The 17,873-nt window shown below is 41.5% G+C and overlaps 1 protein-coding gene across 1 annotated transcript in view; it reads left to right on the top strand.

Moving 5' to 3' along the window:
• Ubc6 (ubiquitin conjugating enzyme 6) overlaps positions 1–17,873 on the top strand; it is a 48,527-nt gene that overhangs the window by 13,220 nt on the left and 17,434 nt on the right. Inside the window, exon 2 of the mRNA XM_068374237.1 lies at positions 3,646–3,726. Within this exon, the coding sequence (XP_068230338.1) occupies positions 3,646–3,726 (81 nt within the window). The remainder of the gene's footprint in view (positions 1–3,645; positions 3,727–17,873) is intronic.

The following is a 17,873-nucleotide window of genomic DNA, read 5'->3' as shown; positions in this document are numbered from 1 at the left end:
TAAGAATGCGTGGTCTTATTTTATTAGACTTTTGTTTCGGGAGGCACACTCTCAATTAAGTTAGAAGGATCATAATTTACTTAAAGTCAAGGCTCATGAAGTTAGAGCGATAGCAACTTCTGTAGCGTTTAAGCAAAATAGACCCATTAAAAGTATTATGGACGCGACCTTTTGGAGAGGCAAGTCGGTTTTCGCTTTATATTACTTGAAAGATGTCCAGACTCTTTATGAGAACTGCTACACACTGGGACCATTCGTAGCAGCGAGTGCAGTAGTGGGTGAAGGCTCTACCACTACATTCCCTTAATCCCAATATCCTTTTAATCTACTCTTGAAATTTTTAATCTTATTTTGGGTTGTACGGGAGACTAAGAAGTCTTTCGCAATCTTTTTGATTTGGCGGGTGGTCAAAATATTGTTTCTTGAGAGCGCCCAGATTAAGGGTATTGATGAGGTCCTGTTATAGGGGTGTTCACCCTGGTTATAGCAGATCCTGGGAGTCTTTCGGCATCCTAAGAGGATCGCTGGACTTCATGAGGATAGCGGACTAATGATGCAGAGTAATAATCAGTCTGCTTCCTTACCAGGTACCTATACTTAAGTCTGTTTTTTGAATAATTGTCAAAAACTCTTGAGCATATATGCCTTTATTGTATTAATACTGGTCTCTACCCACCACCATGGGTGTGAATCAGCTATTATATATTCACCGGCTAAGTTTAATATTTAAAAATGATATTTTGATTATAAAATAAATTTTTGAATATACTTACCCGGTGAATATATAAATTAAAGGCTCTCCCTTCCTCCCCGATAGAGACCTAGGGGACTGAGAAGAACTGGAGATGTTTACAAGTATATGCGGTATCTGGCCGATAATCGGCGCTGGTGGTCACACCCGCAACCTTCACGGCGATCGCTCGCGAGTTTTTGGAATCTGTCGAGCCGTCGGAGACGTCAGCTATTATATATTCACCGGGTAAGTATATTAAAAAATTTATTTTATAATCAAAATATCATATTTGTTGACTTCTAATAGTAGGCATAGGAGTCAGGTTAGGCTTAAATTCAACGCAAGTTCACTTGCAAACAATTCGACTTAAAAACTTAATTAGGCCCAAATTTAACCAAATTTGACTTGCAAATCATTCAACTTACAAACTTAATATGTTCTAAATAGCTGTTTGTAAATTGAATTGTTTGCAAGGCAAATTTTGTTTAATTTAGGCCTAACCTGACTCATGCTTAGAATTTCCAGCCACAAAAGTCAACAAATAGTCCTATTTCATGTGAAATCAATGTCACGTTATTGCAAATGTCATTTTGCTTACTGTATTAAATGATATAATATTGTTTTATTACAGTTTCTTTTAACTTATAGTGTGGGCGGATAACCTAGTTATTCGTCCAGCTTATGAAAATAAACATCAAGTTAATACCAAAATAAAAATTACAGCGCATGTATATGTTATGCCTGAATTGAAATTGAAAATTTCTCTACATTACTCGAGAACTGTTCTGTCAAGCTCCTGAAATCCAAAATAGATCATTACAAGAATTTTACAGTACTGTACTTGTGAATGTGTATGAAAATTGTGTGCTGTGTATAAGGGGTGCCTACTGTGCAAATTGCAATCTTGCTCTAACTCTCTTATTTACATTTTAGTACCCGTTTTCTATGGGATCCACACCCAGTCATTTTTTCTTGCTCTTTCCACATTCAGCAGTGCTGGTTAACCCTTTTACCCCCAAAGGACGTACTGGTACGTTTCACAAAAGCCATCCCTTTACCCCCATGGACGTACCGGTACGTCCTTGCAAAAAAATGCTATAAAATTATTTTTTTTCATATTTTTGATAATTTTTTGAGAAAATTCAGGCATTTTCCAAGAGAATGAGACCAACCTGACCTCTCTATGACAAAAATTAAGGCTGTTAGAGCAATTAAAAAAAAATATACTGTAAAGTGTGCTGGGAAAAAAATAACCCCCTGGGGGTTAAGGGTCGGAAATTTCCAAATAGCCCGGGGGGTAAAAGGGTTAAGACCAAGTACTGTACTGAATCACAGGCAGAAGTTTGGTGCTAAGGCAAATGGTGATACAGTACAGTATACGAGATATTACTGTTGTTTTTTTGTTTGGTAGATTTGCTTTTAAATGCTGTTGTCCATCAAATTATAGGTCCCCTTTACATTACTTTACAGTATTTACAAAAAGCAAAAGAACTTTATCTTATCCAAAAGCTCTTTGATTTTCCTTACATTATAAGAAAAAAAAAGAAAAAAAAAAAAAAAAAAGAGGCATTAGGCAAATAATGATTGTATTTACTGATCAGTTTTTCATGAGCCTTAGATAACTTAATACCAGTACTTATTATAGGATTTTTGGGGAGAATGATACTTTAATTATGAAAAAATAAAAAATATTTGTTATGGAGCTTGCATAGGATGAAAATCTTGCACTGCTTTAAAGTTGTAACAAAATGTTTAATGAACTGTGATATGGCTTGTTGACTATTTTAGTAAGCAAATAGAGATAATTTAAAGCAAATTATAAAAAGAATACAGAATACCTTTTTGAAGGATTGAGTATCAATTCGAAATTTCTTTCCATTTAAAAGCCATGGTAAAATTGTATAGTTAATTTTATGTAATTGTCATAGATAATTATCTTTTTCTTATCCCTCTTGTGGAAGTTTGCCTTGAACTCTTGTTTTGGCGTACTGTAGGCTGTGAAGAGTTTTATTTTACTGTCAGTTTTACCTTCCTGGGTTATTCCCATATCTTTGAGTTCCACATAACATTTCAAGTCTGATTGTGGTCCAATATATGTTCCACATTTGAGAAGGTTTCCGTTTTGGCCTGTCACGTTATAGTGAAATAATATACTGTATAGTACATTACTATAGAATATAACCTTCAATTGTTTATATATTTAGGTAGAATACTTTATTAATTGTTGCAAAGTTAGATGTACTTATGCTATGCATACTACTGTACATGCATTAATTTACATCATCGTTTTTACATCAGCTCTTCACCCTACTAGATGAGGTGTGAAAGGAATTTTCTTCACTTTTCTGCCGTGCTCTATCTTCCTGTTAGATCTAGGTCTTCGTTTGTCCACTTGTTTTCCAGGTTTTTGGACCTTCTGAAAAGGTCTTCCCCCCATCACTTCCATATCTAATGCTTTTTTAATCAGCTGCTGCTCATTCCATCTCATCGCATGGTTAAAGGATCTCAATCTTGAGGCTCACTTGGCATTTATTGTAGCTTTTTGACACTTTCTCACCACCAACTTCCTTATCCATGATACAATCATCATACCATACTTTTGCCTTAAATTTATTTAATATAAAATAAAACAAAACAGAAAGAAAATACTACCCTTCTTCCTTGTTATTAGTTTACTGTAAATACAAATTATTCCATCATTGCTGTGTGGTTATTTTTTGTGACAAGCATAATTTTCTTATAATAAAATACTGAATTATAAACTATACTCCTATATTTCTGAAAAAAGATACAGTACCTGTGTAGCTGAAATTTTTTAAGTAAAAGATAACCATTGCCTGCAACCCACTGGTCAAGTGCTACCTCTCATGTTATTACTTTTGAGGTTTGTGACCAAGTTTTCCTATTTCCAGGCTTCAACAAGATCCCCCTGCAGGCGTGAGTGCTGCACCAACAGAGAATAATATAATGATATGGAATGCCGTTATCTTCGGGTAAGTTTTTACTGGTAAATTTGTCTGTTAGATTAAGTTACAATTGTTTATTTGAGAATCTTTATACTGTATTCAACTTTAATTTCTATTCCTTTATACAACTGTTAGTGAAAAATGCTTTGGAAAGAACATTTTGCTTAGTTTTAGTTAATTTATCAAATTAATCTATTGTATTTTATTCCTGTACATAATACAAACCTTTGATCTTTAATGGGAGTATGACTTCAGCGAAGCTGGGACCCAATGTTATACTTTTAACAAGGTAATACAGCTGGGTGTGGGACCTCTGGCATGTAGCGCAAACCTTCACTTTAAATTTAGCCACCAGAGAGTACAGACATACTTTCTGGTGCTTTGTTGAACTATTAATCCATTTGGTCTTTGTCTAGATTGCTGTTTGCTCTTTTGTGTGATGTCGGCTCCGTGGCTTCAAGGTAGAAGCCTACCCTCGTGAATTATGTAGGTGTGGCAGGTAAAATTCCTGTTTGTGAGAATCCCTGTCCTTGGTGTAGAGACTGGCCTTTGCTGGAGTGGACTGGGTTTGCGAAGAAGAGAAGATAAGGCGGGGAAAGATTCTTTGGAATCTGTTTTGGGTACATCCAAGCTGATATCCAAGAATTTCTGGCTCTTATTTCCTCCTTCAGGTTAGGTCACTGCGCGCTCTTCCTCTTCTCCTTCCAAGGCTTTGGTCTGTGGAGGAGGCAAGAGGAAGGAGTAGTCTGCTTTTCTCTCAGGGAGTCCCTTACTCTAGTGGAGGTAATACAGTACATACATACCTCTTGGCCAGAGCACTCCTGCCGACATATTTGTTGACAGCTCTTGCAAGAACTTGGACCTAAGTGTGCTGGGGCCCACCTTTAGTATTGATGACGTCCCATGAGCGGGGAAACTTCTGGAGATGTTAACTGTGGCTAGGTCGCAGAAGTTTTCACACCCTTCTGTTCCTGACTCGCCAGTGGAGGAGAGTGGTGGAGTTGTGCCTTTGGACATATTCTTTTGATGTTGCCGAACCGTCTCTTGTTGCAGAGGTCCTGATTCAGGAGAAATCCTCGACTGAGATGGAGAAACATCGTCGTTTCATGTCACCTGCTTTGTCTCTTTTGCTACTTCTTTTCTTGCTAAGTAGCTCTCTGCCACTCGGAAGAAAAGGCAAGCGTCAAAGAAAAGGACAACCAACTTGGGGGAAGTCTCTTTAGAGCTCTTCAGCTTCCTCTGTGGTTTTGCAGGCGAAGCAGCATTGCACCAAAGCCTTTCTCCAGGGGTAGTGTGGAAGTGGGGTTTGCCTTGGTTAGTTAGTCTGGCAAGGGAACGTTTATGGGCTCTACTGGTCAGGATGACGACCTATGTGCTAGTCCCTCCCACAAACCCTTTTGCGCCTGCAGAGACCAGATAGTGTTTGGGCCTTCTTCCGGAAAGGTCCTACTCTAGTGGGAGTAAAGGGATTTACTTCTCCCACTGTTGAACCCACTTTCGGGGGGAGAAGAGGGGAGTCTGGGGAAGGGAAGGTTCTCCCTATCTTGACACAGGCCTCCTCTCAGCAGAAATGGATAATCTGGAATCTAAGTCAACTTTGCCTAAGAGTTCTCACATTCATCAGGGAGATAAACAAACTTGGGGAGGCAGCCGCTGACCTGATTAAGGCAAGGGTAGCGCAGTTGGATATGACGCTCCTCGAACCTCCAGACATGTCCTTGAGCTTCTAGCCATGCCGTCTTTCCAGCAGTGTTAGATAGGGCACTCGGTGATGTTAATAAGCGACAAGACTGCTATAGTGGCTTACGTCAACAATCGGGGAGGGACTGTCCCAACTTCTTTGTGACCTGGCAAAGCAGGCACACAAGTGTTAGTTGTGAGGTACATTCCAGGCAAGACGAGTTTACTGGCGAGCACACTGTTTCCTGGGGCAGATCGTAAGAGTAGAGTGGTCCTTACTTTCTTGCATGGTGGAAGGGTTTCTTGCCCATTGTGGTACCCTGGTGGTAGACTTCTTAGCAACCCGAATAAATAAGAAGCTTCCATGTTCTACTCTTCAGTCCCAGATCCATCTGCCAGCATGGAATATGCGTTCCAACATCCATGCTTACACCTTTCTTCCCTTCTGCTTGATTCAATGAACACTCAACAATATGTTGATGACTTTGACCATCAGGCTTATGCTGGTGGCTTTCAAATGGCCACTAGCTGAATGATTTCTGGATTTAGTGATGCTCCTAGTTGAGATACCAGCGCAACTACCCAATGCTCCAATCATCTCTGTCAACCACACATGCAGAGGTTTCACAACTCTGTAACCTCCCTGTCTCCATAGGTGGAATCTATCCAGCATCTCCTCTTGAGTGTATCCAGCATTGTATTAAATACTTGGGCATGATATGCTTAAAGAGAATGCTGCTATTCATTAAAGTTGTGGGAAAACAAATTCCATATATTCAAGTAAGGCTTTCAAATACATAAAGGTGGGAATTTTTCAAGCTTATATTTGTTATTAATCTAATACAAACCCTCACCTATCAATAGAAGTAGGGTTTCAGCGAAGCTGGGTACAGCTGTTTAAACTTTACCAAGGTGGCGGGAAGGCCCCACTCTCGGAGCAGGCCACTAATCCCTCACTTTTTCATCCACTGGGTAGTACAAATGTAATTTTAGTGCCATCAATGGCCTGTTTTGATTTTGTTGTTTCTTTTAAGGTTTTGTGTTGGCAAGGGATGTATAGAGGGATTTCCAATTGTTTCTCAATATTAGCTATGTAATAGTTTTCTATGCAAACCTGGTGATATCCTCATTCTTTTTGATGTTATACAGTACATCATTCCTGTTGGCTGTTTATTCCCTTGCCTGTGTGACAGTGATGACACTTTATTCCTAAGAAGGTTAGCATTCCTTAGACATTCTTGCACATTCTCAGAGGAAGATTTTAAATATTTAACTTAGCCGGTGAATATATAATAGCTGCAACTCTGCGGCTCGACAGAAAACACACTCAAAAAACTCGCGAGCGATCGCTATGAAGGTTGCGGGTGTGCCCACCAGCGCCAACTGTCGGCCAGATACCACTCTTGTATGTAAACAAAACCTTCAATTCTTCTCTGTCGACGTTGACGACAAGACGTATTCATACTCGCTGTAGAACCTGGAGTTTTCTTAACATATTTGGTGAAGTACTTCATTTTGGTTTGAGCTTTCGCAGTACAGGTGTTTTATCTTCAACTTAAATCTTGAACTCATTTTTGGATAGATTTAATTTTTGATGACTTTGGATTGTTTTTTGGACTTTCCTTGACTTTTAAATGGCCGACCCTTCCCTCAGTACGGAAGTGTGTTTAGGCTTTTAGCAATTATCTTATCACGTTATAAATTAATTATAGATTTTCCTCTATATATTTTATATCTCAACCGCCTTTATTAGGCCTCTTCGATTAGCTTTCCATTTATAATAAACATCAAAATAAATTTTAATGATTTGTTTATATGCGACCTTTCCTGAGAGTAGGCGGTCCTAACTTGGAAACCGAAGTTAAACAACGTTGAGCCCTTTCAATCGTAAATAGCTTTTAAAGAGCTAATGATTTAAAACTTATTAAATGATTTTTTTTTAATAGATATTTTATGAAAGATTTTCTTTGAATAGTCTTCGTACTGTTTCAAAGATGAACTAACGTTTAGTTTATTTATGCTACGCAGTTTGCGCTCTATCGTTACGATAGAGAGAGAGAGTATCACGGTTTCACTTTGCAGAAAGAGTAAATCGATTCTGACGTTTTGTTCATTCTTCTTTCAAAGCTTAAATGTTTTAAATTCTATTTTAAAGGAACTTTTTAATTGAAAAACCTTTCAGTTTTTTCCTTTGGTCAAATAACCTGTTTTTTTGACGAAACGTAAGTGGGCTCCTCTCTTAGGTGCGAAATCAAGAGAGAGAGAGATAGAGACGGAGGGAGAGAGAGGAGAGAAAACGTTCCGATCTTTATCTCGTCCCAAGCGGGTAACGTTGTTCTCGAGTTACTCTCGTCCCTAGTCTCTGTACGGGGAGAAAGGATAAAACGTTTTTAGTTTTTTATTCTCGTCCCAAGGCAATGTACGGTGAGAGATTGAAAACGTAGTTTTGAATGAACTAGTGTTTAGTCTCTTCCCCAGCTACTGATTTTTTTATCTTAAAATATGTTTACTGTTTTTTGCTGGTATTAATGTGCTTACATTATACGACTGATTTCGCAATTACAACCTTTTGATGAGGGTAGAATTGCGTGCTTCAGGTAGAAATCAGTTTTATTCATACCTAATGTGAATTGTTAAAAAATTCGATTTCAGTGAAATAAGTGCAAAACAGAAAATCGTAGTGATAAAGTGATATTGCGCAAAGTGTTATCAGTGTTGCGACCGAGGGTTCGTCTGTTCGTGCCTGTCGTTCTCCTAGTCCGGGACCTCTTGCAAGCTCCCAAGCCCAGGGGAGAAGTAATGTCGTACGACTTATGGGTTCGAGAGGCCTTGATCAGCGAACAGACGTTCCCTCTATGGTATCGGGTGTATCTTACCAAGATCACCCCTACCATAAGGAGAGAGAGACCATTTTCTCCTCGTCATCCGAAGGCTTTTCGCATAAGAAACCGTGGAACAAGGTTTCGAGGCCCTTTAAGCGAAAGTCAGTCCTTTCAGGACAGGTCCAGCGTCCTGGTTTTAACTATTAGGACAGCTCTGACCCTATGCAGTCATCGGAAGACTGCTCGCCGCCTAACAAAAGCGTAACACAGACTCCGAGAGTCTTTTTGTAGGCAAGGTTTTGCGGTCACAGACGTTACCCTCGTCTCTTACCGCAACCATTCCCGTTGATCCTAAATGGGTTGTACGGCAAGACATGCAGAATAAGCTTGCCTCCCTTATGGAAGACTATTCTGCCGATAAGTCCGTTGAGCCTAGCCGTTTATCTCATCGAGATCCTGGCCTTCAGCCACCCTAACGTTCCTTTGTGCGTCCTGTTGACGTTGGCGTAGCCAAGTCACGTCAGTCAGGTTGTTTAGAACCACACTCGATGCGGTCTCGTGTGGATTTTCAGCCACATTTGGACGTTAGGCCACTTGCTGATGCTCCTGTTGACGTTCAGGACGTTCGCTAACAATCGGAGTTGACTTGTTTTGACGCTGAGCGTCAACCTCCGCATTCTAGAGTTGTTTTGACTGCTCAGTCTAGGCGGTCAAAGCAGTCTCGAGTGGACGCTGTGCGTCCTCACGCACCTGTTGTTGTTGACAGTTCACAGACTGTCAAGCAGTTACATGACGTTGCGTCCTGGTCTCACGCACCTGTTGTTGTTGACAGTTCACAGACTGTCAAGCAGTTACATGACGTTGCGTCCTGGTCCGCTACTAATGCACCAGTGCGTGTGGACTCTGCTTGTGAAGCATTGCCACCACGGTAGGTCTCTCCCTTGCTTGAGACTCGGCTATTATCGGACAAGGTTCCTTCAGATGAGGAAGTTGCTGTTCCCCCTCCTACTGATATTCCCTTGAGGACTCTGTCAGACGGAGAGGAGCCTAAAGCTGCTTAGCCCTCTATGGACTTTAAATAAATCATGCTGATTTTTAAGGATCTTTGTCCGGATCTTTTTGTAACTGCTGCTCCTCGTTCGCCTAAACGTCAGAGCTTACACTAGGCCTAGCTACTTCGAAGCCGTTGTTTTATAAGCTCGTGCTCTCTCGCTCTTCTAAGAGAGCTTTACGTTTGCTAGGCGACTGGTTTTTCACCAGGAGGAGTTTGGGGGAGACAGCCTTTGCTTTCCCTTCTTTTAAACTGGCTTATAGAGCGAGAGTCTGATATGACACGAGAGAAGTTCTCGGCTTGCGAGTTCCTGCCTCTGCCCAGATAGACTTCTCAAACCTCATAGACTCTCCCTGGCGCCTGGCCATGAGACGCTCCAAGATTTTACAGGTCGACTTCACAGCTATTTTCGAGCCTTTGAAGTTTTGCTGTACAATTATGTCATGCATAAACAAGGCTTTCAGGGATAGCTCCAATGATCTGACAGCCACGTTCTCTGCAGGAACAAGTCCCTCAGGGATGGCTCCATGATTTGGCAGCCATGTTCACTGCAAGAGTACATAAGAGGCAAGTGCGCTCAATGTGTTCATTGTCAAGACAAACTTCACGATGAAGTCTACCAGGCTGTCTTGACAGCATTTATGGAAGGCGACTGGATGGTCTCTCTCGACCTTCAGGAGGCATACTTCCACATTCCTATACACCCGGATTCCCAACCGTTTCTGAGGTTTGTTTACAGGAATGTGGGGTACCAGTTTCGAGCCCTGTGCTTTGGCCTCAGTCCTGCGCCTCTCGTGTTTACGAGGCTCATGAGGAATGTGGCAAATCCCTCCATCTATCGGGGATCCGAGCCTCCCTGTACTTGGACGACTGGCTTCTCAGAGCATCGTCCAGTCTTCACTGTCTGCAGGATCTACATTGGACGTTGAGTCTGGCCAGGGAGTTGGGGCTTTTGGTCAACCTAAAAGTCCCAACTGATCCCATCCCAGATTATTCTATATTTGGGGATGGAGATTCGCAATCAAGCCCTGCTCGAAGTCCAACTAATGCTGAAACGAAACGTTTATTCAGTCAGGAGTTAGAACAGTCTCGTAGGGACTCTCTCATCCCTGGAGCAGTTTGTCTCACTAGGGAGACTACACCTTCTGCCTCTCCGGTTCCATCTAGCCTTTCACTGGAACTAGGACAAGACATTAGAGACGATATCATTCCCAGTCTCCGAACCAGTAAAGGCATGCCTGAAATGGTGGGACAGCAATATCAGTCTGAGAGAGGGACTATCCCTAGCAGTCAAGAACCCAAACCACGTGTTGTCCTCGGACGCGTCGGATTTGGGTTGGGGTGCGACCCTGGACGGTCGGGAATGCTCGGGTCTGTGGACCTCAAGTCAGAAGAGCATGCACATCAACGGCAAGGAGCTATTAGCAGTCCACTTGGCCTTGATGATATTAGAAGGCTTCTTCGAAACTTAGTGGTAGAGGCAACTCAGACAACACCACAACTTTGGCGTACATCTCCAAGCAAGGAGGCACACACTCCTTCACGCTGCTCGAGATCGCAAGGGACCTTCTCTTATGGTCAAGAATTCGAGGCATCTCCCTGTTGACGAGATTCATCCAGGGGGACTTGAATGTCTTGGCAGACTGTCTCAGTCGGAGGGGTCAGGTGATACCCACGGAATGGACCCTCCACAATGACGTGGGCAAGAGTCTTTGGGCTTCTTGGGGTCAACCCACCATAGACCTCTTTGCCTCCTCGTTGACCAAAAGGTTACCAATCTATTGCTCTCCAGTCCTAGATACAGAAGCAATCTACATAGACGCGTTTCTACTGGATTGGTCTTTTCTGGACTTATATGCATTCCCACCATTCAAGATAGTCAACAAGGTACTGCAGAAGTTCGCCTCTCGCGAAGGGACAAGGTTGACGTTGGTTGCTACCCTCTGGCCCGCGAGAGAGTGGTGCACCGAGGTACTTCAATGGCTGGTAGACTTTCCAAGAAGTCTTCCTCTAACGGTAGATCTGTTACGTCAGCCCCACGTAAAGAATGTCCATCAAAGCCTCCCCGCTCTTCGTCTGACTTCCTTCAGACTATCGAAAGACTCTCAAGAGCTAGAGGCTTTTCGAAGGAGGCAGCCAGTGCAATTGCAAGAGCTAGGAGAGCTTCTACCATTAGAGTATACCAGTCGAAGTGGGAAGTCTTTCGAGACTGGTGCAAGTCAGCATCTGTGTCCTCGTCCAGTACCTCTGTAGCCCAAATCGCAGATTTTCTTTTACATCTGAGAAAGGTTCACTCCCTTTCAGCTCCCACGATTAAGGGCTACAGGAGCATGTTGGCTTCGGTCTTTCGACATAGAGGCTTAGATCTTTCCAACAATAAAGATCTCCTTAAGTCTTTCGAGACCTCTAAGGAACGTCGTTTGGCAACTCCTGGATGGAACTTAGACGTGATCCTAAGGTTCCTCATGTCAGACAGGTTTGAGCCATTACATTCAGCCTCCCTGAAGGATCTCACCCTCAAGACACTTTTCCTAGTGTGCTTGGCTTCGGCTAAAAGGGTCAATGAACTTCATGCCTTCAGTAAGAACATCGGCTTTTCTACAGAAAAAAGCCACTTGTTCACTTCAACTTGGTTTCCTGGCCAAAAATGAACTGCCTTCTCGTCCTTGGCCTAAATCTTTTGATATTCCTTGCTTATCAGAGATCGAAGGCAACGAACTGGAAAGAGTATTATGTCCTGTTAGAGCTCTTAAGTTCGATTTAGCTCGTACTAAGTCATTACGAGGGAAATCTGAGGCATTATGGTGCTCAGTTAAGAAACCTTCATTGCCTATGTCAAAGAATGCTTTGTCATATTTTATCAGGTTTTTTTAATATGAGAAGCTCATTCTCACTTGAATGAGAGAGACCGATGTTTGTTTAAGGTTAAGACGCACGAAGTTAGAGATATAGCAACCTCCGTGGCCTTCAAGCAAAATAAATCTCTGCAAAGTATTATGGATGCGACTTTTTGGAGAAGCAAGTCAGTGTTCGCGTCATTTTACTTAAAAGATGTCCAGACTCTTTACGAGGACTGCTACACACTGGGTCCATTCGTTGCAGCGAGTGCAGTAGTGGGTGAGGGTTCTACCACTACACTTCCCTAATTCCAATATCCTTTTAATCTGTCTCTTGAAATGTTTTTAATATTGTTTTATGGGTTGTTCGGAAGGCTAAGAAGCCTTTCGCATCCTGGTTGATTTGGCGGGTGGTCAAAGTCATTTCTTGAGAGCGCCCAGATTAGGGGTTTGATGAGGTCCTGTTGTATGGGTTGCAACCCTTGATACTTCAGCTTCTGGGAGTCTTTCAGCATCCTAAGAGGATCGCTGGGCTCCGTGAGGAAGACAGACTTACAAGGCAGAGTAATCGTCTAAGTCAACTGCCTTACCAGGTACCTATATATTTTGGTTTTGTTATATTGATAACTGTCAAAATGAAAAAACTCTTAGCTTATACGCTGTAAACATAATTAACTCTGGTCTCTACCCACCTCCTTGGGTGTGAATCAGCTATTATATATTCACTGGCTAAGTTAAATATTTAAAAATGATATTTTAATTATAAAATAAATTTTTGAATATACTTACCCGGTGAATATATAAATTAAATGACCCTCCCTTCCTCCCCAATAGAGACGCAGCGGGACGAGAAGAATTGAAGGTTTTGTTTACATACAAGAGTGGTATCTGGCCGACAGTTGGCGCTGGTGGGCACACCCGCAACCTTCATAGCGATCGCTCGCGAGTTTTTTGAGTGTGTTTTCTGTCGAGCCGCAGAGTTGCAGCTATTATATATTCACCGGGTAAGTATATTCAAAAATTTATTTTATAATTAAAATATCATTTTTACGGCCATTGAGTGTGGTACCCTTCTTCGTCAGTGTCTTTTTAGCCCCGGAAAGTCACTAAGGACATTACACCTTATTGTGGCATTTCTTCATGAAGTTCCTGTGACCTCTTTCCTGTGGAAATGTCATCATCATGATGTCTGACTAAGACTGGCCGTTTGCTCATCAGTAACTGAAGCCTGTTGTACTTCTCCAGCCTCTGAGAGCATGAGAGCTAGGAGCACCATCTTAACCTCTGATGATTCAGATCTTTAAGCTGTCGTCCTTTCCCCTACAGAGTTTGCCCCTCTTCCGTTTTTAGTCCAGTATAAGAATACACTGAAGGATTTTCCTGAGCCTTCTGACATAAAACTATTACTGGAGCTAGGAATACCTTGGCCTCTGATGATTCTGACCTTTAAGCTGTCGTCCTTTCCCCTACATAGTTTTACCTCGATTGTGTTCTCAGTCCAGTATGAGAATGCACTTAAGGGGCTGGCTGGAATGCCAATATTTGGGCGTATTGGAAGAAAAAAACAAAATCCTGAAAAAATTCACTAAGCTTCATATGACAATGGAGAATATTTTGTCAAAATTCCTCTTACTTTCATAGTTACAGGATAATTGGTAAAGGTAATTCAATAAACCATAAAGATTGTTCCCTGCTAGAAAATGCAGTATTTCTTGTTATCGTAAACTTTGATAATTTTTACATTTTAATGTAAAAGAAATTGTGAACAATGGCATCTGTATAACTTCCACGAGTCGTAGACGATGTTTTCGCCCCACTCTACCACAAACCTCAGAGAGAGTATATGCCTGAGTTTTACCTCCGACATTTACTAATTTTTACGTTTTTCTTGTTTTCGGCAAGAATTTTAATTTTTCAAAGAGGAAAAGACAATTTCAACATCTTGTTAACATAAGGGAAAAAAAAAATAAGAGTTCAGAAGAGGGTAGTATCAGTAGTGCAGAGTGAGTGAGTTGTGTGAATGGAGAAGCAACGGCCTTGCCCGATACGAGCAAAAGAAGCAACATGTTGAGCAAAAGGATCTTCGTTTATGAGTAAATTATGATAAATAATTTTGTTTTCGTTTATCGATATCCAGAAAGGAACATAAAATTCATAATAATCAGGATTTAAGAATATTGTGTTTGTAAAAATACAAAGAAAAACTTTGAATGTCCTCTGACATTCACTCATTTTGTTTGTTTTTCTCGTTTTCGGTAAGAATTTTATCATTTCAATGAGGAAAAGATCAGTTCAACATCTTGCAAGAAAGAAGAAAATTTGCTCTATTAAGAGTTCAGAAGAGGGTAATATGGGTAGTGCAGAGAGAGAGTGAGTGACTGTTGTGGATAGAGGAGTGGCCTCCTTGCCTCACAGGAGCCAAAAGAAGCAATATATTGAGCAAAAGGATCTTCATTTTATATTAAATTATGATAAATAACTTTTTCTTACATTAATACCCAAAAAAGAACATAAAATTCATAATCACGATTTATTGATATTGTCTTTGTCAAAATACAAAGAAAAACTTTGAATTCCTGTACAGTATCTCAAAACTATGCATATTGACCTTCAAATTCAATATCCTCCCTTAGTTCTAAAGATTTAGCATTGAAATTTGATATATAACTTAGAATTACATTATAAAACAATGAAATGGAGCCTTTTTTTTTCAAAGATTTGTTTAATGTTTTTTTCTTAATTTTTTCCCCTGATTTTTAGGGTTTATTTTTTACCATAATGAAAAAAAATTCATATCTGACAAAAAAATTACTTTTAGAAAGAAAATTTAATATTATTGGAGGTCTATATAGGGTAGGAATCCCAGATTTTGTAATAATTATCGGATGAGATAGAATTGGAAAAACACTAATTTTCAGAATAAATCGCCCTGGCGTCCCAAAACCAAAGGTCAGAGGCAAAAATCTTATGCAGTATGATGTCCTAAGTGGTATCAATGTCGAAGTCCTATCATTAAAAATTGGCATTAGCCAGCCGGCCCCTTAAAAGATTTTCCTGAGCTGCTGAGCCTTCAGACACAATACCGGCTACTCCTAAAGAAGAAAAAATAATTTGTGAAAACAGATTGTTCAAAGTTTGAGGGTGAACTGGGGTATATTATTCCATGTTTTCTCTTGTTTTTTTTTTTTTTAATGGTGTGTTGAGCAGGCTTAATAGAGAGGCCATTAATGCCTGGTGGTTAATCAAGTGTGTTTCCCTGTCTGTTTCTTGAACTTCCTCCTGTATTAATATTTAAAACCATCGCTACTCTTCTCCCTTCAGTTTAAATGGCTATCCTGGCGAGTACTTAGCCTTGAATGGTGTGTCGGCTCTGCCAATTTTATCTGACATTTTGTCTTTAGTTAATGTTATATGAGTTGCGTTATATATAGTCATATACTTGTTTTTGTTATCATTATTGTTAAGCTTGTTTTCAAGTACTATATGATGAGAATTTTATTACTTTTAATTCTTATTCTATGTGGAGATGTTGAGCAAAAATCCAGGATCAAAGATTCCCAGAATTCCCTATTGTTACTAATGTGTTGCAATATTCATGGACTGCATGGTGATAATGGAAATTTTACAATTGCCTTCAGGCAGTGTGATGTTCTCTTACGCTCAGAAATGCCGGTCTCTTAAGTGAGGTACTTGTCTGAGCTCCTTATTTTAGGTTTTAAGAAACTAATAATTTTGAGACAGAATGCCATTCCTAGGGCAAGGGGGAATGGTGGTCTATAATAAAACTGAGTACCCTGCTTCTCTTAAGCCATGCTATGAATGTGGATGTCATGAGATTTCGGTCGTAGTAATGTGTGGTAGGCATAACTATTTCAGGCTGAGCAAATCACAAGTGAAGCTACTCGCAGGTATGGTAACTGCTTGGACCTAATGTCCACCAATTCCCTATGGTGTTATGACAAATAAATGTTTTTTCAGTTGGGATGTCTGATCATGTCTGGTTTTGTTAGTAATTAGGACTGAGCAGCCTGTGCCTGATGTGTCATATTATTATGTAAAAGCTCAAGCAGACTGGAATGGCATTTTGAGTTCTCTTTTTCATTTGAATTGGTCGCAATTGCATAAAAGGGCAAGAGTCTGTTCTTGAATGAGAATCTGTTATTATTATTATTATTATTATTATTACCAGCTAAGCTACAATCCTAGTTGGACAAGCAATATGTTATAACCCCAAGGGCTCCAACAGGGAAAAATAGCCCAGTGAGGAAAGGAAATAAGGAAATAATGAAGGATATAAGAAGTAATGAACAATTGAAACAAAATATTTTAAACACATCAACAACATTAAAACAGATTTGTTCCAACACGAAACTTACCTCGAATTACTTTCTTAGGAGAGTCACTTGGTGTCTCTTTCTCGACCAAGATTTTTGGCGCCGCTATCCCCCACCCCGTTCTCCATACAGGCCTACCCCCGCCGCCAAAGGATGCGCCCCGAGGGCAGGATTAGGGCAGGTCACTGCTTCTCTGGGCCATTCTCCTCATTAAGTCCTTGGTCGTGAGGTGTTCAACACCTCACTCTCAGTATCTCTCGATCCTTTGTGCGCTTTTAGTTTCCACGTGTTCCCAGCGTGGGGACTTGTGTTTTTTTGCAGTGTGCTTCCCAAGTGTTCCTGTGCGTTCACTTTTCAACCGTGTCCTTACCCGGTGTTTAATTCATTTCCTTAGTGCTTGTGTCGTGCGTTGTGTGCGTTATGGAACAGTATTCCTTGATTTTCTTCAAGGAATTAATAGCTGAAAGGACCAATTTTTACATAAATCATTCTTCCTCCCCTTATCCCCGGTGTTAGCCGAGTAGGGGCAGCTTATGTTCCCCTTCAACCACGTGTCAGGACTACTGGTCCTGGAACGTAGTGCAGTGAGTGCACTTCGGCACCAAAAGGAAGAATACATCCAAGAGGCTCATAGGAAGACGTGCCTCTCCTCGCCAACTTAATTCCCGATGCCTCGTCGAATAGAGATTCTTATACAGCCATCTTCCCCTACCCAGAGTAGGGGACGAGGTAAGTCAGTTGCGGGGAAGTGCCCATTGCTCTTCCCCAAGAGTTTGAGTGGGTGCGGTATAGCACCAAGAGAAGTAGGCGACGAAGGGTTCGCCTAAGACGACTAGCGCCGGGCGTCCCGCCTGACAGAGCTTCCCTACCACCCTCTCCTACCCAGAGTAGGAGACGAGGTTGGTTTATTGTGAAGAAGATAACTCTTAAGAAGTAGTTCGAGGTAAGTACTACTTTCGAGAGTGTGTGGGGAGACGGAGTCCTGGTGCAAGCAGGCCACGTCTCCTCTGATGACCCCATGTGGGGGAAAATGTCCCTTATTCTTCTCCAATCTCTTAGCGTATTTTTCAGTCTCTTCTGCAGCCGAGGGCCTCGCCGAGAAGGAGCCTCTCAGGTCAGTATGGCAGCGTTCCCCGGACCGACAAACCAGGGTTTTTTCTCACCACGAAGGCCATCCTCCAGACGCAGATATAACCCTCGCAGGGAGAAATGCGAGAAGGCCTCTTCAGGCAGGCGTAAGACCGCGAAGCTTCCGGTTCACCCCGCCAACGGGTGTAACCGAGCTTCTTTACGGGCAGCCTGGCCGAATCAGCACAGCTGGTTCGGCCCTCAGACTTAAAAGGAACGGTTCCCTCCGTCGGGTCAGCCCACAGGGATCCGCGTCCGCGTCCCCCAGCCCGCCCGCAGGTGTAACCGGGCTTCTTTACGGGCAGCCTGGCTGAATCAGCAC

The sequence above is a fragment of the Palaemon carinicauda genome, chromosome 5 (genome assembly GCF_036898095.1).
Source record: "Palaemon carinicauda isolate YSFRI2023 chromosome 5, ASM3689809v2, whole genome shotgun sequence".
In the NCBI taxonomy this organism is placed as follows: Eukaryota; Metazoa; Arthropoda; class Malacostraca; order Decapoda; family Palaemonidae; genus Palaemon; species Palaemon carinicauda.
Note: the sequence above shows the minus strand (reverse complement) of the source record. Positions and strands in the feature narration are given on the sequence as shown.